This window comes from Zootoca vivipara, chromosome 2, assembly GCF_963506605.1.
Source record: "Zootoca vivipara chromosome 2, rZooViv1.1, whole genome shotgun sequence".
NCBI lineage: Eukaryota > Metazoa > Chordata > Lepidosauria > Squamata > Lacertidae > Zootoca > Zootoca vivipara.
In genome coordinates, this window is record NC_083277.1 from 7,698,759 (window position 1) to 7,722,774 (window position 24,016).

General features: G+C 48.7%; 1 protein-coding gene across 1 annotated transcript; it reads left to right on the forward strand.

Moving 5' to 3' along the window:
* Window positions 1-1,824: 1,824 nt before the first annotated feature.
* LOC118081193 (uncharacterized) lies at window positions 1,825-23,153 on the forward strand. Its single transcript, XM_060270914.1, has 10 exons — window positions 1,825-1,924; window positions 3,791-3,951; window positions 5,154-5,806; window positions 6,922-7,051; window positions 8,171-9,582; window positions 10,133-10,221; window positions 17,473-18,184; window positions 19,077-19,209; window positions 20,528-20,782; window positions 20,959-23,153. Exons 2-10 carry the CDS (start codon window positions 3,882-3,884, stop codon window positions 21,870-21,872), a joined length of 4,368 nt encoding a protein of 1,455 aa, XP_060126897.1. The 5' UTR covers window positions 1,825-1,924; window positions 3,791-3,881; the 3' UTR covers window positions 21,873-23,153.
* Window positions 23,154-24,016: the final 863 nt, after the last annotated feature.

Sequence of the window (24,016 nt, forward strand, 5' to 3'; positions counted from 1 at the left end):
TCAAAGGCGTATTGCCTCTTGACAGGGCTAGTGGTAGTCTTATCCTCCACAAATTTGTCTAATATTCTTTTAAAGCATTCGAGTTAGTGGCCATCGCTGCTTCTCATAGGAGCATATTCTCAGCCTGTCCGCTTTTTAATAATTATTATTTCAGGCACCAAGTTTTCATCAGCAAAGGAAAGTGATACTGGCATGATTAGAGAACCTCAGCTTCTGTTTTTGTTTTCTTAACCCCTTCCATCTTATTTCTTATTTGGAAAACTTTTTATGCACCATCATAATAGTAATCTTTCCGTGGTGTGCATAAACAATAAATTTACTAATGGATACACACACAAAATCAGCCACATTTACTAATATATACACACATAAAACCAGCCATTAATTGATTTAGAAAGATTAGTAAGCTGCTGAATTGCCCTTCAATCGGTGCGTACGAGGGGTGGGGAGCCTGTAGCCATGCAGATGCTGCAGGAATCTCAGAATTGTAGAGCTGGAAGGGAACCCAAGGGTCATCTAGTCCAACCCCCTCAGTACAGCTCCCATCATCCCTGACCATTGGCCATACTGACTGAGGCTAATGGGAGATGAAGCCCACTGACATAGGGAGGGCCGCATCCCTAGTGTACTTTATAAAATTTGCAGGATAAAACACAGCTAAAAGCCACAAAATTATTATAAGATCAGTATTCGTAGAAGGATCAAAATGCAGATGAAACCAGCACAACCTTTAAAAGCAATCTAGGCGACTAAATCGGGGCAGCCCAACTTTTCATATCAAGTGGGCTTCACAAGTGCTCCTACAGGGAACCTACTGTGTGGGTGGAAACCAAGCCAAAATCACATGCCCCCCTTGGCCCTCATGCTGCCTTCCCAAAACTGGCTAAGCAAGGCACCAGGCTTTAGGAAGCAGTCAACTCTGCTTAATCTATGTGCCTAGCTTGATTTTCATCTTTTAAATTTTGTTCCGTTGTTATAACCGTTCTCTCTGTTTTATGTGCAGCAAAACTGCTTCCACGTTTACAAAGCTAGGTGGGGTTTGGTATGGTTTCAAATCGGACAGTGGAATGCATGTTGAGATCCCTGCATTGCAATCACCGAATCTTAAGCGTTGGAAGGGACCCCATGGGTCATCTAGTCCAACCCCCTGCAATGCAGGAATCTCAGCTAAAGCATCCATGTTAGATGTTTTATTGGGAGTCTCCCAGAGTGGCTGGGGAAACCAAGCCAGATAGGTGGGGTATAAATAATTTATTATTGTTGTTGTCGTTGTTGTTGTTTTATATTGCAATAGAGTTGTGCTCGATGACCCTTGGGGGTCCATTCCAACTCTACAATTCCATGATCCTTTGGAATAAAAAGAGAGAGAAAGAAAAAAGCAACCAGCCTATTGTGCAAAGCTGGACATTGCAACAAAAAGATGGAACTTTGCAGCCAATCGCTCCGCCCCTTTCGCTTCTGACCCGCCCATCGCCGGCATGTACTCCCCAACCCCACTTCTCCAGGGGGTCTAGCAGGGAAAGCGGTCTAGGGGGAAAACCCTCCCGCGCCCGCCTTACGCGAACCCCGAATGGTCGAAACAAAATAAAAAAATTCCTTCAGTAGCACCTTAAAGACCAACTAAGTTTTTATTTTGGTACGAATGGTCGGTTTGCTTTGCCGCGAGGCGCGCAAGGGGTTAAAGCGACAGAGTGGGCCGTTGCTAGAGAGACGGGGGCGGGACTCGAGAGCGAGGTCCTGGGGGAGGACCTTTCGGGGGCTGGAGAGTTCCTTCCTGTGGCGGGAGGGAGAGGAGAAAGAGGGGAGGTGCGAAGGTGGGGGGGGGGGGAAGTTCGCCTTCTGAATTGTGCATCCAGCTCCCAGGGATCTGTGTTTTGCACCCACCTTGCAAGGAAGGATTGCAACCTTGCAATCTTTGCAAAAGGTGAGTGACTGATGGAGGAGAGTTGGGGGAGAGCAGATGCATGTGCAATTATTATTATTATTATTATTGATAATGATTAAGGACAGAATGATGATGATTAAGGACAGAAATTGCAAATAATAATAATAATAAACGGGAGACTTCAGCCAACCAAACATGCCTGAATGATGTAAGAATTATTCCAGCAAGGGTGGTCATTTCCAGAGAGGGGAGCCCTGACAACAAAGAGTCTTGTGTTACCTGCAAGGCTAACGATTTGCTTCGGGGATACTGCAGCCGCTTCATTAGCTGCACAAGATCTTATCCTGGAATACAGTCCATTTGTGTCCTTGCAGTGCTTCCCTCCCACTCCAGATTATAGCCTACACAGGGGAACTTGCTTCTGAGTAAAGATGCACGGGGCTGTGTGCGCTGTCCCCAGTCTGGTGTGGCGGGGGAGAGTGTGGGCCATCGAGCCAGGATGTTTAAATGCTCGCTCAGCTCTGAAGATTGCTGCCTCTCTGCCTAGCCTGGTCTCAGGCGGGATTAAATGAATCGTAGAATTGTCAGCTGGAAGGGACACCTGGGTCATCTAGACCAACCCCCTGCAATGCAATAATCTTTTCCCCAATATGGGGTTCGAACCCACAAGCCTGAGGTTAAGAGTCTCATGCTCAACCGACTGAGCTTTTTGCTCATTGTGATTATTAATCTTTATGCATCTAGCTAACTTGTTCCATCAGTTAGCTAGATTTCTACTTGGGCAGAGCAACATCCCCCTTCACACTTCCCATATCTGAAGAATGGGGGGGGGGGAGCTCCATTGCACAAGTGGAAATACTTGTGCTGATGAAATGAATTAGTTGGTTACATCCCAATAATAATAATCAATAATTACAATTATTATTGATTATTATTATTGGGATGTATCCAATATTTTTATTACAGTTTATTACAGCTTTATGAATTTCCTTCTAAATGACTGTCTCGAAGACGATTTACACACAAAATAATTAAAAACAGTTAAAAGACACAAAACCAACATTTTTTTTAAAAAAAAAGACCAAAAGAATCTTAACACGAGTCAAGCAGCAAAAAACAAAACAAAACCCTAATGCTATTCCAGGTTGCATCAACAGAAGTAGAGTGTCCAGATCAAGGGAAGTAAAAGCCTTGGTCAGACCACACTTGGATTAATGTGCCCAGTTCTGGGTACCACAATTTAAGAAGGATGTTGACAAGCTGGAATGTGTGCATAGGAGGACAACCAAGATGATCAAGGGTCTGGAAACTAAGCCTTATGACAAACAGTTATGGGAGCTGGGAATGTTTAGCCTGGAAAAGAGGAGACAGAGGAGATAGGATAGCCATCTTCCTATACAGTATCTCAAGGGCTGTCCCATGGAAGATGAAGCAAGCTTGTTTTCTTCTGCTCCAGAGGGTAAGATTCGAACCAATGGCTTCAATTTAAGAGGAAGGAGATTCCGGCTAAACCTGAAAGTAAGAGCCCTTCGGTAGTGGAATGGACTCCCTCAAGAGGTTGTGGACTCTCCTTTCTTGGAGGTTTTCAAGCAGAGGTTGGATGGCCAACTGTCACGGATGCTTTGGCTGAGATTCCTGCATTGCAGGGGGTTGGACTAGATGACCCCTGGGGTACCTTCCAGTTCTACAAGTCAATGATTCTATAATTCTAAGATTCTAAGAGGACACTGGCAGCAAAGACCCCATTTCCCAGCTAGGAAATCCAGTTGAAACAAAAAAGGTTTTCACTTGTTTGGGGAAAGCACAGATTGTGGACCCAGGTTGTATCTGTTCATTTTTGTTGTTGCCGTTGGGCATTTTATCTTTCTGAACAAATAAAAGTGCCGTTTCTCACACCGAACCCAGCTGCATTTAGTAAGAAGACACAGAAGGGGGTTGAATCTGGAGTGGAGATAGCCGAGCTGGGCTAAAGTTGCCCTCGATCTGGGCAGAGAAAATGGCTTTGGAGGAGGTGTTGGGGACCATCCCGCTGGGCATCCAGGAACCTTTTCCAACTGAGTGGGCAGGTGAGAAAATGGTCAGGCAAAAGAACGACTTGAAAATGATTTACAGATGGCATTTAACTCAGAGTAGGCTTGCTAAGATGTATAAGACCGAATCAGATAAGTGCTGGAGATACAGTGAGGTCGAGGGTACATTCTTTCATATGCGGTGGACCTGTAAAAGGGTAAAAGAGTATGGGGATATGATCCATACATCATACCTCGGGTTACAGACGCTTCAGGTTGCGTCTTTTCGAACCCCTTCGGGTACTTCCGGGTTTCAGCGCTCGCGCATGTGCAAAAACACTAAATCGCGCTTTGCGCATGCGCAGAAGCACTGAATTGCAACCTGTGCGTGCACAGAAGCGGCGCTGCAGGATGCGAACGTGCCTCCTGCATGGATTACATTTGCAACCCAAGCGTCCACTGTAATGAATTGGGGGAAAATGTTTAAAAGTATTTCCCCCCCCCCAAAAAAAACCCAGAGTCGTTCCTGTTGGGGATAATTCAGACTGAAATTCCCAGGTGTCAAAAAAGGTTATTTATGTATGCCACTACTGTGGCCTGTGTTTTGTTAGCCCCAAAATGGAAAACGAGTGAGGTCCCAACCAAAGAAGAATGGCAACTTAAGTTGACAGAATATGCGCAACTAGCAGACTTAACATATACAGTGGTGCCTCGCTAGACGAATTTAATTCATTCCACGGGTCTTTTCTTATAACGAAAAATTCGTCTAGCGAATCCCATAGGAATGCATTGAATTTTTTTTGAATTTTTTTTTGCCCATAGGAACGCATTCATTGAATTTCAATGCATTCCTATGGGAAACCGCGATTCGTTAGACGAATTTTTCATAAAATGTATACGTCTAGCGAGGCAACCTCCGCTAGAAAAAACCTTTCGTTAAGCGGAAATTTCGTTAAGCAGGGCATTCGTTAAGCGAGGCACCACTGTACAATATAAGAGAATTAGAAGAACATATGTTTGATTGAATATATGCGAAATAACAGCTGAAAACACTGGCAGCATTCAGATAAATTCAACAGTGTAAATAAGCTTTGATAGGTGTAACAATGGAATACTGGAATGGTATAGTTTTTGTAAAATATGCAGGCATTTATGATACATAAAATGAACCGTGGAAAGTGAAGAAGGGACATCATTGATATCTTAAGGAGTACTTTAAATTTTAAAACAGAAAATGTAATACAAATTATATACAACAGGTGAGAAAATGGCCGAGGGAGGCCCTAGACGGCAGGAAGACGTTTCTGAGGATGCCGGTGTGACCAACCACGTTGCTCTGGTGAAAAACGAAATGGCTGCCGCACGCAAGGAAGTCTGCGCGAGGGACGTCACAGAGACAGTGGTGACATCTTGTTCACAAGCAGACGAGCCCCAGCTTCCAGACCCGCCACGCTGGGACGATATATTTTTGACGTCTGTTGAGAAGGCAGTTGACACCCGGCCGGGAAAGTGGATGTCGCAGCTCATACCGGGCCTGAAAGAGGAAGGGCCGCGATTTGAGGACAGGGAAGCGGGAGATTACGGGAAGGTGAAGGCGGCCATCTTGCGGGTCGACGCCATCAGCACCGAAGTCCAGCGGCAGCACTTCCGCCTGTTCCAATACAAGGAGGCCGACGGGCCCCGCGAGGCCTGCAGCCGCCTCTGGTTCCTTTGCCACCGGTGGCTGAAGCCGGAGAGGCACACCAAGGAGCAGATCCTGGAGCTGTTGATCCTGGAGCAGTTCCTGGCCATCCTTCCGCCGGAGAGCCAGAGCTGGGTCAAAGATGGCTGCCCGGAGACCTGCGCCCAGGCGGTGATGTTGGCCGAGGATTTCCTCCAGAGGCAACGAGAGCTCGAAAGGCCAGAAGCACAGGTGAGATATTGGGTCTCTTAAATTTTTCATGCAGGTATAGGCAGACTCCATCCCAGGAAGCAAATGTGGCCCTCCAGACCTGTCTGTCAGGCCCCCACCTTGGCCACACTCCCTCTCCCCAGGCCATGGGGAGGGCAAAACGTTTCTGCAAGTACCTCCACATTGTTGTTGTTTAGTCGTTCAGTTGTGTCCGACTCTTCGTGACCCCATGGACCAGAGCACGGCAGGCACTCCTGTTTTCCACTGCCTCCCGCAGTTTGGTCAGACTTACGCTGGTAGCTTCGAGAACACTGTCCAGCCATCTCGTCCTCTGTCGTCCCCTTCTCCTTGTGCCCTCCATCTTTCCCAACATCAGGGTCTTTTCCAGATAGTTTTCTCTTCTCATGAGGTGGCCAAAGTATTGGAGCCTCAGCTTCAGGAACTGTCCTTCCAGTGAGCACTCAGGGCTGATTTCCTTCAGAATGGATAGGTTTGATCTTCTTGCAGTCTGTGGGACTCTTGAGAGTCTCCTCCAGCGCCATAATTCAAAGGCATCAAAAGCAGCCTCCACACCAGGCCACTCCAAAACCTTCCCCTTTATTTGCACACCTTTGATAAATAATCAAGGTTTATTTCTTATTTTCCTTACATTGATTGATTGTTAAACCAGCCCTGGTCGTTCCTCCACCCTCAGAGGTTAGTGGGGTGGCAGCCCAGGAGAGGGCATTCTGTGGGGTGGTCCCTCAACGCATCCTCTGCACAAGGGGGTGCCTGGCACCCCCATTGCACAGCTTTTGGAGAACGCTGAAGACCCATCTCTGAAGACGCTCGGGGTGCGTGGGGTTTTTTTGGTCCCAACATTAAATTGCTTTTAATATTGTGTTCCAATTGTTTTAACCCACCTTGGGACCTTATGACAAAGGGCAGGAAAGAAATAATTTTTTAAAAAAATCAAAATAAAATAACGACCCGTTATCGATAACACATGGGATGGGAATGAAGCTGATTTTTTCGTTCTGGCTTGCCAACGGCAACAAAGAATGGTAGGGGAGGTCTGCGAGTTGTTCAGGGTGGGCTTGCAGCGTTGGCCACCCCCACATGTGCTGCATCTTTCAGCCTCTTTCCTGGTCTTTCAGGTGCCGGGATTGTTTGAGGAGGCCAGGGAGACGTCCCTGCAGGCCGAAGGAGCTCTGTTGGGCCCTGAGCAGAGACAGCAGGTCCTGGAGGTCAAGGAGGAGACGGCTGTGGAGGGCAGTCCTTCACCAGGTAAGGTGGTGCTGCGCTCATTTGAATTTTAAAATTGGTTCCTTTGGATGTTGGCATGCACAACACGGAAGCCGCTCTGCTTCCTTTGACCCAAAACGTTAAGCGGAGATGGGGGGGAGAGCTAGAAGAGAAAGGAAGGGGGAGACAGGAAGGAAGAGGCAGGCTTGGTGAGATGGGGACGGGAGAGAGACAGGTTAGGAAAGGATGATAGAATTATAGAGATGGAAGGGACCGTGGCGGGCATCCAGTCCAGCCCCCTTCAGTGCAGGAATGTTTTTGTCCAATGTGGGGCTCGAACCCACGACCCTGAGATCAAGAGTCTCTTGTTATACCGACTGAGGAGGAGGGGGAGAGAGAGGGAAAGGCGGGGAGAGAAAAGAAAGAAAGGGGGGGGGGAGAGAGACAGGTATCTCCAGCTAAGGCTGGGAGAGACGTCAGCCTGAAATCTTGCCAATTGGCATAGGCAATACTATGCTCACTAGACCTACGGTCTGACTCTATATTAGTTTCTGAACTTCTGAAATCCCAGAGTCAAGCCGTTGATTTTGATTTTTAAATTTGTCTTGGGGTTCTTGCCGATATTGTGATCATTTCTATCAGGTCTGTGACTGAGACTGAGGATTTGTAATTGTTTCTGGTATGTTTGGAACTTAATAATAATAGGAATACAGTCGTACCTAGGTTCTCGAACACCTTGGTACGCATACGTTTTGGCTCCCGAACGCCGAAAAGCCAGAAGTAAGTGTTCTGGTTTGTGAACGTTCTTTGGAAGCCGAACGTCTGCCGTGGCTTCCACGGCTTCCGATTGAGTGCAGGAAGCTCCTGCAGCCAATCAGAAGCCCCGCCTTGGTTTTCGAACAGTTCCGGGAGTCGAACGAACTCCTGGAACGGAGTAAGTTAGATAACCAAGGTACCACTGTAATTTTATTATTTGTATCCCGCCCATTTGACTGGTTGCCCCAGCCACTCTGGCCACCTTCCGACTTATATAAAAGCACCCTTCTTGCTCACTTGATATGATTTGTGCCACTTTGGACACTGTTTCTGTGAGAAAGTGGCATTAAAATAAAACAGATGATTATGATTATCAGTGCTAACCCCCAAAACTGTTCCTTTTAGGCAACCTGTTCCCTAGTGAGAACAAGAAAGGGAGCCCCCGGCCAGAGAACAGAGAGCACGAGGGGCTATGTGGGGCATCTGATGAAGGCCTTGAGGAGACCTTCCCTCTCTTTGACAAACCGGAAGATCTACCCGAACGGCCGCCGAGATCAGATAAGCTGTCGAAAAAGCCACCCAGGAAGAGGGTGCAAAAATCCACCCCGTTGGCGGGTGGTTACGAAGATCTCGGTGTAGCTGCGGCAGAGCAGGAGATGGGCGAGGGCAAGCCGCCCATGAAGATCACCGTCTACGAAGAAAACTTCAGTCAGGGCTCAGACCAAGCCGGAGAGAAAATTCACAAATGCTCGGTGTGCGGCAAATGCTTCAGCCTCCGGTCGCGCCTTATCGTTCACGAGAGAACCCACACGGGAGAGAAGCCATACACGTGCTCCGACTGCGGGAGGAGCTTCAGCGTCAGCTCGAGCCTCATTGCCCACCGAAGGACGCACACGGGAGAGAAGCCCTACAAGTGTTCGCACTGCGCCAAGAGCTTCAGTGTGAAGTCGGGACTGATCGCTCACGAGAGGACCCACACGGGGGAGAAACCGTACAAATGCCTCTACTGCAGCAAGAGCTTCCGGCGCAACTCGGGCCTTGTTAGTCATCAGAGAATCCACACCGGGGACAAACCTTACCAGTGCTCGGTGTGCGAGAAAAGCTTTAGCGACATCTCGAACCTCATCACGCATCACAGGATCCACACGGGGGAAAAGCCGTACAAGTGCTTGGAGTGCGGGAAAAGCTTCAGCCAGAGCTCGTACCTCAACAGCCACCAGAGAATCCACACGGGGGAAAAGCCATACGAGTGCTCCGAGTGCGGGAAAACCTTCAGTGTGAGCTCGCGCCTTAGGAAGCATCAGAGAAGCCACACGGGCGAGAGACCGTTTATATGTTTGGACTGTGGGAAAACTTTCAGCGAAAGCTCAGATCTCCTCGCGCACGAGAGGGCCCACACCGGGGAGAAGCCCTACCGGTGTTCGTTCTGCGGGAAGAGCTTCCTGCGCAGTTCGGAAGTAGTCAGCCATGAGAGGATCCACACGGGCGAGAAGCCGTACCAGTGCGGGGAATGCGGGAAGAGCTTTAGCGTCAGCTCTCGCCTCAGCGCGCACAGAAGGATACACACGGGAGAGAAGCCTTTCCAGTGCGTGGTGTGCGAGAGAAGCTTCAGCTACAAATCACACCTCATTACACATCAGAGAATCCACACCGGCGAGAAGCCCTTTCAGTGCTCCGTCTGTGGGAAGAGCTTCCGTGGCAGCTCTAGCCTCGTGGCCCACGAGAGGACACATACAGGGGAGAAACCGTACCGGTGTTTGGACTGTGGGAAAAGCTTTACTCAGAGCTCAAACCTCATTAGTCATCAGAGAATCCACGCAGAAGGAAATTCCTGAAAAATCGGTTGGATGAACCTTAGTAGATAATCGAATCCTCCTCTCGTCTCCTTTTCATAATAAGACTTAGGTCTTTGACATTTCATTAGCCATTCTCTAGAAGGGGCATTTTTCGGGCGGCTGTGCTAGAATATCAATGCATTATTTTCCCGCCGCTACCAGAGTTGGGCACCGATCAATATAAACCCCTTTAAAAGTGAACAGGAGTGTCACATAGAGGAGGGAGGAGCCCTCCAAGCTTGGGGTGCTCAAAGTTCTAAGAGAAGCCTTTGAAACCTACAAAGAGGGATCACTACAAATTGGGAAACAGCCCGTTAGGAGCAAATGAGGCAGTGCCCCGCCAACCTCATTCTGTACCCAGATAGCCCCCAACTGCCAGCCCAGGGGTGACGCTGCCTGTCGCCTTCCTCCCCTCAATATTGCTCTTTTAGAACCCAGCAGGGAGGAGGGAGATGGGGACAAAACGAGTTGGCTTTGCCTGATGTTGACTCTGTCTCTGCCTGTCATTGGCTGTGGCGCCACCTACTGTTAGGCTCCTAGCATTCCACCCTACCAGCCACCCGTGGACCTGATTTTGCGTTCCCCGAAGCCAGAACCAACGGCTTTTAGCAGTGAAACAAGGCAAGGTACCGTTTCATATTCCTGCACTTAAGAGCCTCATTTCCACCCCTGAAATTTATATCCTGTCTTTACGCTCCCCACGGACTCCAAAAACAGAACAGAACCCTGCAGTCTCGGATGTTAGAATGGTAAATTTGCTTTGTTTCCAGACTGTTTGAGGCTCTGAATGACAAAGAGCACACACACACACACCACACACACACACACACACACACACACACACACACAGAGAGAGAGAGAGAGAGAGAGAGAGAGAGAGAGAGAGAGAGAGGTGTTTAGGTGCATTTTTAATCTTCATTTTCCCTTCCTTTGGTATTTGAGTTTCTGTTCTTTTTTTTTTCTTTTTTCTTTACTAACAAAGAGGTCGTCCAAATAATCCTCAGAATCAAATGGTAAAACTTGGCTCAGACCGTATCACTATAGGCTGCAGTGCAGAGGTGTTTTAGATGTGGGAATATTTTGCCCCCACCACCACCACAAAAAAAAGAAAGAAAAATCCTTGCAGGTAGATATGTAGGGTGGAAGGGATACAACTTGGTTGACCTGCTACTTTTCTAGAGGCAGGGCTACACATAAGCTGAAAAGAACGCTGCCCAGACTTCATCGCTTGGCTTTGCCGATTGTATCAAAGCGGTCGAAAGTCTGTGACTGGGTAGGTCCTGTTTAATTATTTTCTAAATTGCGAATAGAGAGAGAGAATTTGTTTTGAGTCGAGGTGCTTTGCCGAGCAGACCTGAGAGAGAGAAAATGGGGCGGTTGGAATTCCAAACATGGGAAAGGATCCGTGCGCAACAGGAGAGGGGTCTCCGAAGTGGGTTTTCGAGTTCACGTTTTTTAACCAGATGGGAAGTGGCCCAGAAAGAGGAGGAAGAGCAGTGTCTGCACACAAGGAATGATTTTGTGCTTGCCAGAGCCTCTCTGAAATTGTTGGGGCTCTGCAGCGGCATGCATGCTCTCAACTTTACTCACGGCGCAAGTCCCACAGGAAGTTGGCCTCCGAATCCAGGATGCTACTTTCACAGGGGACGGCTCCCATTTTGGGTCAGAGTCGCCACTTATTGCGAGAACTTGCTTCCTTTGTACAGGTGCAGGGAACCTTTAGCCCTGCAGGTGTTGCTGAGCTACAACTCCCATGTGCTTGTGCTGCGTCCGATGGGAGTCGTAGTTCGGAAACCTTTGGGAGGGCCAAAGTTTTCCCTCCCTCCTTCTTTTGGGGCTCAGTGTTCTTGCAACCGCGGGTCCCCCCAACTGCCGTTGGACTACAACTCCCATCATCCACTGATGATGGGAGTTGCAGTTTTTCAGATTTGTAAGTCGCAGATACCGATTGGAAGTCGTGGGTTGGAAGGTGGCAGGGGGACCTTTGGTGGCCTCCCGATGTTGCTGAACTACAACACCCACCATTGCTTTCTGGGAGTTGTAGTTCAGCAACACCTGGAGGGCCCTGTGCTATCCTCTCTTGTCTGTTGCTCAAGTGTCATCAAGGTGTGTGCAACGGAGGAGACAGAACCCACTGGTTTGGGCCCTGCAGCAACATCCCCCTTTGCCATGTGGCACAAAAATCATGTTCCTACATCTCATAGTCACTGGGAATTTGAAATCATGATGTAGAGTAGAACAGACTTAAGCCAGATTTCTCAAACCTCACACTCTCCAGATGTTGCTGAACTAAACTCCCATTTTGCAGCAATTTCTAGTTTGCGGTGATAACCATTACAAAGATTTTGGTATTTTTTTGGGCATAGTTTAAATTCAGATTATTATTATTATATCCTCTCTTGTCTGTTGCTCAAGTGTCATCAAGGTGTGTGCAACGGAGGAGACAGAACCCACTGGTTTGGGCCCTGCAGCAACATCCCCCTTTGCCATGTGGCACAAAAATCATGTTCCTACATCTCATAGTCACTGGGAATTTGAAATCATGATGTAGAGTAGAACAGACTTAAGCCAGATTTCTCAAACCTCACACTCTCCAGATGTTGCTGAACTAAACTCCCATTTTGCAGCAATTTCTAGTTTGCGGGGATAACCATTACAAAGATTTTGGTATTTTTTTGGGCATAGTTTAAATTCAGATTATTATTATTATATGTTCAGTTGGGCATGTTAATGCATAAAACTTTTTTTAAAAAATGTAATCCCCTCCTGCCCAAAAAACCACATGTAGCAACTAAATTAAGAGTTTCCAGCTGTGAGCTGCTCAAATCTGTAGAATCATCTTCAACCTTCTTGTTGGACTACTCCCATCATCCCTCATCATTGGCTAAGATGGCAAGGGGATGATGGGAGTTGTAGTCCAACAACATTTGGGCACTGGAGTCAGCCTAAGTGCGACATCACCCACAAATGAACTTATTGTGTGGCTCATCCCTTTGTACTCTTTTAACGAACTTTTCATTATTAAAATTGTGAGAGGTTCCCTTGAAACAGCAAGAAGCAGACCTGGCCATCAGCCATGTTTGCTGGGAGTTGTAGTTCAGCAACATTTGGTGGGCCAAAGATTTTGCACCTCCGCAATGACATGAACCTCCTCCTGAAGAAAAATGTTTTCTTTTCCATGCTGAAATAAAACTTTCACCCACCTCATGGTGTTGGGTTTTGTGTGTGTGTGTGTGTGTGTGTGTGTGTGTGTGTGTGTGTGTGTGTTTTACAGGTGAAACTCGGAAAATTAGAATATCGTTGAAAAGTGCATTTATTTCAGTAATGCAACTTAAAAGGTGAAACCAATATATGAGATAAATGCATGACATGCAAAGCAAGCTATGTCAAGCCTTTATTTGTTGTAATTGTAATTATTTGTCGTTAGGCGGGTCCATTATAAATGGAATGTAATTAATGAAATGTAATAGTGATGTTTATTTTTGTATTATTGTAACTATTTGTTTTATTACTGTGGCATTTCCAAAAGAAAGCATTTGTAAAAATTAAAAGAAATAATAAGTTGCATTACTGAAATAAATGCACTTTTCGGCGACATTCTATTTTTCCGAGTTTCACCTGTATTTCAATTAATACTTTTTTGGTGGGGGCTATTAAAGTAATGCGATAGTAATAAACAACAGATTTTCCATCATTCCCTCTTTGTCAGATGGTCGGGCTGCGAGATTAGTTGTGAATGTAGCTGCAACAGTGGTAAAAGAAAGTCCTTCGTGTGGCGCAGAGTTAAACTGTGGAACTCCCTCCCACAGGATGGCTGGCTTCCAAAGAGGATTGGGCAGATTCACAGAGGAGTGGGCTATCGATGGCTAGAAACCACAAGAAGGGAGAGGGTTCTCATGCTCAGGTCCTGCTTGCGAGTTTCTCACAGGCATCTTGTCATAGAATCATAGAGTTGGAAGCGACCACAAGGGCCACCCAGTCCAACCCCTTGCCAAGCAGGAAACACCATCAAAGCATTCCTGACATATGCCTGTCAAGCCTCTGCTTAAAGACCTCCAAAGAAGGAGACTCCACCACACTCCTTGGTAGCAAATTCCACTGCCAAACAGCTCTTACAGTCAGGAAGTTCTTCCTAATGTTTAGGTGGAATCTTCTTTCTTGTAGTTTGAATCCATTGCTCCGTGTCCGCTTCTCTGGAGCAGCAGAAAACAACCTTTCTCCTTCCTCTATATGACATCCTTTTATATATTTGAACATGGCTATCATATCACCCGTTAACCTTCTCTTCTCCAGGCTGAACAAACCCAGCTCCCTAAGCCGTTCCTCATAAGGCATTGTTTCCAGGCCTTTGACCATTTTGGTTGCCCTCTTCTGGACACGTTCCAGCTTATCGGCCAGCGGAGAACAGAATCCCTCTCAATTCTGCAGTTCTCTGATTCCACGACTCATAGGAGCCAACCCCTAGGGGCCTTTCTTCCCCTTCGGCCCCCACAATAAAATAAAATTGATGAGCATTGCCATTTGAATGTTGTATGTGCACCGCAACAAGGCCTCCCCAATATAAATTTTATTCAGGTTGACACCCTTGCCATGACTAGTTGGCCCATTGAACCCTGATCCAGCAGGTTCTTATGTTCTTAAATATAATGATTTAATAGGGATTTCCCTGGACATTACTGGGATTTTAAAGGTGGAATTGATGTCCGGGGTGGGGGGAATTTCTGAAAGGTGGTGCTTTGTCCTGGATCTGTCCTGGCTAGTCAATCAAAAAATTGCCACTTTTGTAGAAAAGAGCTCAACAAACTTTGGGGGTTGTCTTAAAAAGCTCAGTAACTTTCAGGGTGTCCTGGTTTTTACTTTCTGAAATATGGCAACCCTATGTCTAATAAATGTGTTAACTGCTTTATCTTACAACCGCACCGGCAAACAGGCCATGAACCCCACATAGGTACGTGAAAAGCAAGTGGAAAGAGAAATTCATTGGAAAAAATCCCACTCACACACAGAGCACTGGGGGAAACCTCTTAAGGTAGGGAATCCCCAAAATGACCATGGATTTTGGGGCAGAGAAAAACCAGGTGGGAGTATATGGGTGGAGTGTCTGGGGAAGGGCCAAGGGGGAGAGACCCTGCTTTGCATGCATACCTGACATCTTCAGGTATGGCTGGGACAGAAGGTTTCTTTGAAATCCTGGTGAGCGCCTGCCAGTCAGTGCAGGCACTACTGAGCTAGGTGGACCAGTTTGACTACATCCCTGTAAAGGAAGAGGACCACCTGCTTTGCCTTGGCATCTCCAGGTAGGGCTGAAACATGCACCTGAAACCTGGGAAATTTGCTGCCAGTCAGTGTGGGCAATACTGAGCCCGATGGACGCCATGGTTTGGCTCAGTACCGGGGCAGCCTGCTGTGCTCCATATGTCAAAGCACAGCATTTCCAAAGAGGTGAGGACGTCACCGGTCTGGAACTGCCGCTGCCGGTCCGTTCAGGCAACACTGCTCTAGGCGGACCAATAGAGAGCATTTGCCTGCGCGCAATGAAAGGTAGCGGCTCCTTGGCCAAAGAGGGTAGTGGAAAGCATTAGGGAGGCTTGATGCTCTCAATTCCGGCTCCCAAGTGGCGCCATATTAGGGGCCAAAGGGATGGGTGGATCGGGTGTGTGAGTGTTTCATACAGAATATCAGAGCCGCTTTCACCATCGGTTGTCCTGCCTGTTCAACGGAGAGCCAGAAGTATGCGGCTCTTAAGAGGCTGCGCCCCCAAAAGGCCCCCTTGCAGGTGGAAAAATAAAAGGAGGTTTTTGCACCAGGATCCGGGGAGGGGAATCTCCCTCCCTGGAAAGGCGATCTGGAGGTTAGAAAGGACGCCCCCTCTGCCTGCGATCCACGCAGGCTTCACTCCGGAGTAAGCCGTGCGTTGTGCAATGGAAACATAGCACGCCTCCGCTTTGATTCGTCCCCCTTTGCAAAGCTGGGCTCAGCTTTCCTCCTCCTCCTCCTCCTCCTCCTCCTCCTCCTCCTCCTCCTCCTCCTCCTCCTCCCATCCCTCCTCCGGAAACTGGTTTATTTTAATTAAGCTCTCCAGTTGGGAGTTGGTTGCAGAGGACACCTTTGCATGCAGAAGGTCCCGGGTTCAAATCCCGACGCCTCCAGGTAAGGCTGGGAGTGGGCTCTTCCTCCCTCCCCCGCCAGCTGTATTGGGGAGCAGCTGCCGGTCAGTGTAGACGGTGCTGAGCTGGGCGGACCTAATGGTGCATCTCCGTAGGAGGCGGCTTCCTGTGCGCTCCTTAGGAAGGGGGTTGAGGTTCAGTTGGTAGAGCATCTGCTCTGCATGCAGAAGGTTTCAGGGTCGATCCCCGGCGTCTCCTATCTGAAGAGCCGCTGCCCGCCAGTGTATGCAGTACCGAACTAGATTGACTCGATTGTGGGCTTGGGAAGTCCGTGGAAGGAACAGGGACAGGTTGAGTAAGAGTGCAGAAGCAGGAGGTCCCTGGCTGTGAAGGAGGGAAGAGGCAAAGGAGCGTGTGTCATAACCGTTTGTTTCGTAATAGTTTCCAAAGGAGTAGCTGTGCTATAGTTTAGTCCAGGGCATATATTGCTAGACTTCAACTCCTATCATTCCCACGCTGGCCATGGCGGATGAGGGTCATCTAGTCCAACCCCCTGCAATGCCGGAATCTTTTGCCCTGGTGCGCATAGTCATAAACATATTGGGTTCAATGGGGTTGCCAAAGTCTTTATTTTCTGGGCACCTGCCCTCTTTCTACCCACTTTACAAATAAAAATAAAATTGCCAAGTGTGTAAAGCTGAATTTGCACCAGTTAAATGTGGGCTTCCTGCAGCAGATCCAATTTCGTATGACTGCCACTTGTAAATAGTTATAGTGCAGTTGTAAGTTAATGTTGTTATAATCATAGTTGTCAAGTCTCCCGTTTTTCACGGGAAACCCCCAGATTTAAATCCGTTTCCCAATGGTCTCCCGAACTGAAAAATATCCCGTAAATCCCCCGGAATTGCAGCTCCTGCTGGCGCCGGCGTCCATGTCCCGGCTCCTGGCTGGCTGCTTGCTCACTTGGCTTCGGAAATCACCTCTGCGCATGCCCGAGCATGCGCAGAAGCAATTTCTGGTGCCCAGACATGCGGACACAGGCAGCCCATCATCGGAAGTCGCTACTGCGCATGTCTGGACATGCGCAGAGCCGATTTCCAGTGCCGCTCTGCTCATGCCTGGGCACCGGAAATTGGGCAGAGCCAGCACCGGAAGTCGCTTCTGCGCATGTCTGGACATGCGCAGAAGTGACTTCCAGTGCCGCGCCACCGCTGATCCCTTATTTTCCTATCCAGAAGTTGACGCTTATGGTTATAATGTAGTATAATGCAATAATAAGGGGGAACCCTTGGCCCCACTTTCAAAAAAAGCCAAGTTTAGGGATCTGTACGTGTTTGATTTTCCATCGGTGCCAATTCGCTTGAAATGCTTTCAAAAACCTCCTAGTATTTGGCACGGTGTGTGTGTGTGTGTGTTATTGGGTGTTTTTTCTTCTGATTATATATGTTGTGATCTTTTCTGTGAACCACTCTGAGACCTCCGGGCATAGGGTGGTATATAAACTCAATAAATAATAATAAGAGTGGTGTTTAGAGTAGGTTCTTGTGTACGTAAGGGGATTTTGATACTTAAATTAATGGGGTCTTAAACGTTGTTTTTGACGGGTTTTGGAGGCTCAGGAGATGCAGTAGCCAAGCTGCTGAATGTTGGAACATTCAAATCTCTGTTTATCTCTCAATTCTGTTTTTCCCCTCACAGGAGAAGCGCCTTGTGCCAGCCTCGGGCGCTGTTGCCCCTGACCCCATTCCCCTCTTGTTTAATCTAGAGACTGTGAGAGAGTGCCTGGCGAGGAAATGGACATCGTGCCGCCTGTGTGGGAAAGGGGGGCAGCAGCAAGAAAGGCCCCCGGCCCTAGAGGACAAAACCGGAGATCCGGAGAACAGATTAAGCAGGAGCCAGAGGACAGGCTGCACCGGCACTGGGAAGCCCAGTTGCAGGAGTTCCTGAGGACCCTGGAGTCTCCCCACTCTGGCTGGCGGGTCCCCCAGTTGGCGGAGGAGCCCACCCCGTGGGACGACGCCAAGGGCTTCCTGGCTTCCTTCGAGCAAGTGGCCAAAGCCTGCCGGTGGCCCAGGGAAGAGTGGGCGGCCCGGCTCCTGCCAGCCCTCAGGGGAGAAGCCGAGTGGGCCTTTAGCCGGCTGGAGGGCCGAGACACAGAGGATTATGGGAAAGTGAAGGCGGCCATCTTGCAATGGGACAGCTTCCGGAGGGAGACTCGGCGCCAGCGCTTCAGGCGTTTCTGCTACCAGGAGGCCGAGGGGCCGAGAGGGGCTCACAGCCGGCTGCTGGAGCTTTGCGACGGGTGGCTGAAGGCAGAGAAACACACCAAGGAGCAGATCCTGGAGCTGCTCCTTCTTGAACAGCTCCTGACTGTCCTGCCCACGGAGGTCCAGAACTGGGTCAAGGGACGGAGCCCGGAGACCTGCTCCCAGGCGGTGGCCCTGGCCGAGGATTACCTGCAGAGGCAACGGCCACAGGTGTGGCAGTGAGGGGGGTCCTGAGCAGCCTGGGATCAGGGCAGGGCAGATTTTCACCTGTCCTGATGTAGAAGGGAAGAGGTCCAGATGGCAATCTGTGGTGGGAAATTTTCTGAAAATTTCCATTTCTGAAAATGTATTTTTCCATAAAGAGGGTGGCAGAGAGAAGGGGGCGGTAGAAAAGGGGGCACCAGAACATTTCCCAGGAAACCACGTTGCTGTTTTCCCCCTTAACATTCCCAGGTTCTGAAACTAATCTCATGAAATCATCAACGTAAATATCCATGAGTTCATAAGGTGTTGTCGTAAGCATTATATGTTGTAGGGTTGCCATGTTTCAAAAACTTTTAGCAAAGTTGTTGAGCTCTTTTTTCTTTTTTTTCTGAGCTATTTTGAGCTATTTTAAAGGAAATTCTAGACTTCCAAGATGGGTTGCCATACGTCTGGATTTTTGCAGACTTTTCAACAATTTGCGCCCAGACACTGCTTCCAATTGCAGTACTCCGACTATGTCCTGGAAATTCCAAATGTATGGCAGCCCTAAAATATTGCAGCATATTGGAATGAGGGGACTTATGTTGTGTACATTTAATGTTATGCATATATCGGTTTTTGAAACACCTTGCAAAATCCGAAGCTTGCTGTAATTGCTCCAATCATCACCTTTCACTATTCTCGTGCATGGCTGCACGTCCTTCACGTACGTTGATTTGTCCCTTTCTGATTCTTGCACCTCCAGCTTATTTTTCAACAGGATTTATTTGTTACTCCGATTAAGTAAGTGCTTTGGTTTCCGTGGCTCTGAGCTGACATTGGAGGCATGCGTAGGAGTCATCCTCTCAGTCTCATCTTGTTTCTCCGCCGTAAAAAGATATCCTTGGTGCAATTTCAGGGGCTGATTCCACCAGAAGAGGCAGTGACGGCGGAGTCCTCTGAGGCGGAACAGACTTTGTCTGACCTCGGGTGGAGTGTGTTTGGCCGGCGGGCTGAAGAGGAGCAAGTCGGCAGGGATCCTGAGCTGTTGGGTAAGGTTGCTTGTGGGTTTAGATTTTGGGCTTGTGGAGGTTTGTGGCTTGGCTTCAGCTATGACTGTATTCCCCCACGCCCACCCTGGAGCTGCTACATTTATATTACAGGAATTTGAAGATCCTTAAATACCCTATTTTTCCATGTATAAGATGCCCCATATTTTTAGGCACTCTTATTTAAGAAAATTGGGGAGGGGGGGATTGCCCCATGTATAAGACAACCCACAGTTTTCCACATAACTTTGAAGGAGAAAAACCTAGTCTTGTACATGGAAAAGTACGGTTTCTCCTGGAAGTCACATTCGTAGTTTCTTGAGAAAAGTGAAGATTAGACAGTGGCAGCATTTTTAAAAGAGCTGCATTTAATAAACATTGCTCCTTGTCCAAAGAGGTCTAGGAAAAGTTGGGCTCCTATAATAAAGTACAGTGGTACCTTGGTTCTCGAACTTAATCCGTTCTGGGAGTCCGTTCGACTCGTCAAACGGTTCGAAAACCAACCAAGGGGTGGCTTCTGATTGACTGCAGGAGCTTCCTGCACTCAAGTGGAAGTCGCGTCAAGTGGAAACATTCGCAAACCAGAACACTCACTTCTGGGTTTGCGGCGTTCGGGAGCCAATTTGTTCAACTAAGCCGTTCGGGAACCAAGGTACCACTGTATAACAAAGTATTATCCTATAATAATAAATGCTCTCTGAAACTAAGGAGCCACCACCATGAAGACACCGTCCCTGCTGGCCTCACCCCAGAGGGAGGAGACATGCAGAGATGGCCTTCTGCTGAAGATCTTTAATCCATCCTAAGAGTCATGACAGCATAGAAATAAAAATGAAATAAAAATGTAATAACGTCAAATCAGCATTTCTACTCCCATCTTCGGATTGTGTTTGATATTTTTTATATGCATTTTTAAATGAACCACTTCTAAATATTTTTTTAATGATTTTTGACTTTTTATGGACAATGTTAACGTTTCTTGTAAGCCTCTTAGAATAAATTGAAAGAGGCGCCAGGCGAGCTTCTGTGGGGAGGGAATCTCAGGAATTGCCACAGAGATGGCACAGACCCCTGTCACAAACATTTTAGGGAGGTCAAACAACTGATCTAAACAGCTGAGAGGGTCAGTAGGGAAGGAGACACTCTCCCATGTATTTGGAGCCTAAGTCCCAAGTCATTCAAGGCTTTAAACACTAGCGTGAGGGCCTTCAGTTAACCCTGGAAATGAACTGGCAAGAATGGCAATTTCCTGGTCTTTGTTCCTTAATTCCACATTTCCATTTACACCCACGTGAATGACCCCCCTGCTTCTTTCCTCCAGCAACGAAAGGTTGGGTGAATGTAAGGAAGGAGGAGAAATGTGCAGAAGAGGATTTGAAGGAGGCAGATCCAGTTAGAACATCTGTGGAGCCTCAGGCGGAAGAGGATGTCTCCCCGAGTCACAAGCAGGAAGACCTCCCAGGAAGTCAGCTTGGGCAAGAGGAAGAGCAGGAATCTTCTCCGGAGAGTAATGAACAAACCTTGCTTTGTGGAGTAGACGACACAGAAATCGCTGCCCAGCAACAAACCCACCCTGGTAAGAGACAGGATAAAGGGTTAGGGAACCGCTGTTTTTTTTTGTCAAAGTGACATCCCCTCGAGGGGTGATACTTTGGGGGATGAAACCAGTGATTTATTCTACAAGGTGTGACTGGAAAGTTGGGTGAGTGGTCACAGAAATCAGCTTTGGGTGTCCCCCCCCCATTCTGACAGGTTATGGTGACCAGTCGAGGGAGTGCGACGAGAAATACGGCCGATTGGACTGTCCAGAGGTCCGGCAGGACGGCGAGCACCCGGGAACGGCAGCGGAGAGCGTCCCTCAGCCCAGACGCGAGAGGGCCCCCCTCCTAGAAGAGGCTTTCCGGTGCAGCGACTGCGGGAAAAGTTTCAACCGCAAGCAGAACCTCCTGAGGCACCACCTGACCCACACCGGGGAGAAGCCCTTCAAGTGCGCCTACTGCCACAAAAGCTTCGTCCAGGTCTCTGACCTGACGCGGCACGAGAGGACCCACACGGGGGAGAAGCCGTTTGGCTGCTCCTTCTGCGAGAAGCGCTTCAACTGCAACTCCAACCTGCTCATGCACGAGCGCATCCACACCGGGGAGAAGCCGTTCCTGTGCCTGTCGTGCGGGAAGACCTTTGTCCAGATCTCCGACCTGACGCGCCACGAAAGGACCCACACGGGCGAGAGGCCGTACGGCTGCTCCTTCTGCGAGAAGCGCTTCAGCTGCAACTCGCACCTCCTGGTGCACCAGCGGATCCACACGGGCGAGAAAAAGCCGCACCAGTGCGCCACCTGCGGCAAGAGGTTCAGCTACCAGTCGGTGCTGCTGGCGCACACGACGGTCCACACGGGCGAGAAGCCCCACGCCTGCCCGCACTGCGGGAAGCGCTTCCATTCCCGCCCGGGCCTCATCCGCCACAAGAAGAGCCACGCGGGAGAGAAGCTAGCGCATAAGTGCGCCCATTGCGCGGAGAGCTTTGGCCAGCGGCCCCAGCTCATTCTCCACGAGCGGACGGCGCACGCCGGGGCCAAGCGGTACTATTGCTCCGCCTGCGGGAAGAGCTTCAACGCTCACGCCACCCTGGCTAGGCATGAAAGCATTCACAAGGGGGGAGCCACGTAAGCTCAGGGGTAGCCCCAAATGACGTAGGCCCTAAATATCGGAGAGACCACCTTCTTCCCTACAGACTTACAGAGGGGACCCTTCTCTGGGAAGTCACTCTGCTGTCAGACGTTTGTGGGGTGGCAGCCTGAGACAGGGCCTTTGCAGCAGCAGCCCCTAAATTGTGGAATTCCCTTCTCACAGAGTTGCGCCTGGCATTTTTGTCATGCAGATTTTGTCATCGGCCAGAGGTGCAACATCTAGTCTGTTCTATAGGTATATCATTAAAGCTGCTTTTAACCTTGTATTTTTATATGGTTGTATCCCACCCTTGTGATGAAGGGCAAGGGAGAAACCAAATAAGTAAATAACTGTGTGTGCTATTGTGAACCTGTACTTGTCCCCACCCCCAAATGAATATTTCCTTGAGTCAAAAAAATACCTTTTCCTTGGGAATTTTGTTTGTAATCATTTTTCATTGTTCATTTTTTCTTTTTTACACACACACACTTTTGTGAACTTCCCTAAGACTTGTGGATATAGGGCAGTACAGTTGTATCTTGGATCCTGAATGCCTTGGTACTCAGACGTTTTGGCTCCTGAACACCGCAAACCCGGAAGTGATGACTATTTCGGGTTTTGAACGTTCTTTTGGAAGCCGAATGTCTGACGGGGCTCCCGCAGCTTCCGATTGGCTGCAGGAGCTTCCTGCAGCCAATCAGAAGCCGCGCTTTGGTTTCCGAACATTTTGGAAGTCGAACGGACTTGTATACAAATTTTAAGTTGTATACAAATTTAATAAATAAGAAGAATAATCTTAAACCACACCTATAGAATAAATAAATGATTTTTCAGTTTTAAGAGTGAAGGGCAAGTTGCAGCGATTAAACCGTGTTTCAAGCACATTAAAATCAGAAAAATAAGGTGGGTTCTGAAAATATACTTCTTAAGTTTCAAAAGCCAAGGCAAAGAGGTTTGAAAGACAGGTGTCAGTCACAAGCTCCTGGGAGGGTCTATGTCTGGAGACCAGACCTGGAGACCGAGGGGGCTTCCTCAGAGGAATATCAAGTAAAGGACCACCCAGCAGGACAGGAGAATAGGTCACTGCTCCAGCAAACTCAGCCTGCCCTTGGCCAATCCACACCTGCCCATCTTCCTTGCAACAGGTCCAGGTGCAGAAAGTGGCAGCCAGGCAGCTGATGGGGGCACTGTGGCTTAAGCTTTTGTGCTGGTCACCCATTTGCTCTGAGGCAGGTTAAAGGTCCTTGTCTTAATTTAGAAAACCCAACGTAGGTCCAGAGCACCTCGGGGACCGCCTGAACCCTTGGATCAGGCATAGGCAAACTCGGCCCTCCAGATGTTTTGAGACTACAATTCCCATCATCCCTGACCAGGGATGATGGGAGTTGTAGTCCCAAAACATCTGGAGGACTGAGTTTGCCTATGCCTGCCTTAGATCTTGGCTGGATCACTGAGATCGTACGCAGGAGCATTTGTTGGCTGTTCCCTGAGCTAATGAGGCTCCTTGGACGGCAACAAGAAACGAAGCCTATAGTGCCATCGGCCCAGTATTGAGGGTGGCGCTGTGGTCTAAACCACTGAGCCTCGGGCTTACCAATCAGAAGGTCAGCGGTTCAAATCCCCACGACGGAGTGAGCTCCCATTGCTCTATTCCAGCTCCTCCCAATCTAGCAGTTCGAAAGCATGCAAGTGCAAGTAGATAAATAGGTACCGCTGCAGCGGGAAGATAAACGGTGTTTCCGTGTGTTCTGGTTTCCATCACGGTGTCCCGTTGCGCCAGAAGTGGTTTAGTCATGATGGCCACATGACCCAGAAAAGCTGTCTGCGGACAAACACCGGCTCCCTCTGCCTGAAAGCGAGATGAGCGCTGCAACCCCATAGTCACCTTTGACTGGACTTAACCGTCCAGGGGTCCTTTACCTTTTCTATATAATAATGTGCAAGTGTCTCTGCGTCCAGTCCGTGTGTCCGTGGGATTGCGCTACTGCTCATGTGCCCCACGGACAGCCGTTGGGACTTGGAGCGCAGAGACACTTCGGAGAGGGGAGCTTGGTGCTCGCTCGGCCCGGCAGGGAGACGAGCCAGGCTGAGGCGGCGAGGCGGGCACGAGGACCGCCCGTTGCCCTTCGCTGGGCGCTGCTGCT

What these genes read in the sequence shown, in the direction of transcription:
- LOC118081193 (XM_060270914.1), top strand. Translation starts at nt 3,882, where the DNA reads ATGGCTTTGGAGGAGGTGTTGGGGACCATCCCGCTGGGCATCCAGGAA. An exon ending in GGAGGGCAGTCCTTCACCAG is followed by an intron (nt 7,052 to 8,170) that starts GTAAGGTGGTGC and finishes TGTTCCTTTTAG; the next exon opens with GCAACCTGTTCCCTAGTGAG. An exon ending in GCTTTTAGCAGTGAAACAAG is followed by an intron (nt 10,222 to 17,472) that starts GCAAGGTACCGT and finishes TGTTTAATCTAG; the next exon opens with AGACTGTGAGAGAGTGCCTG.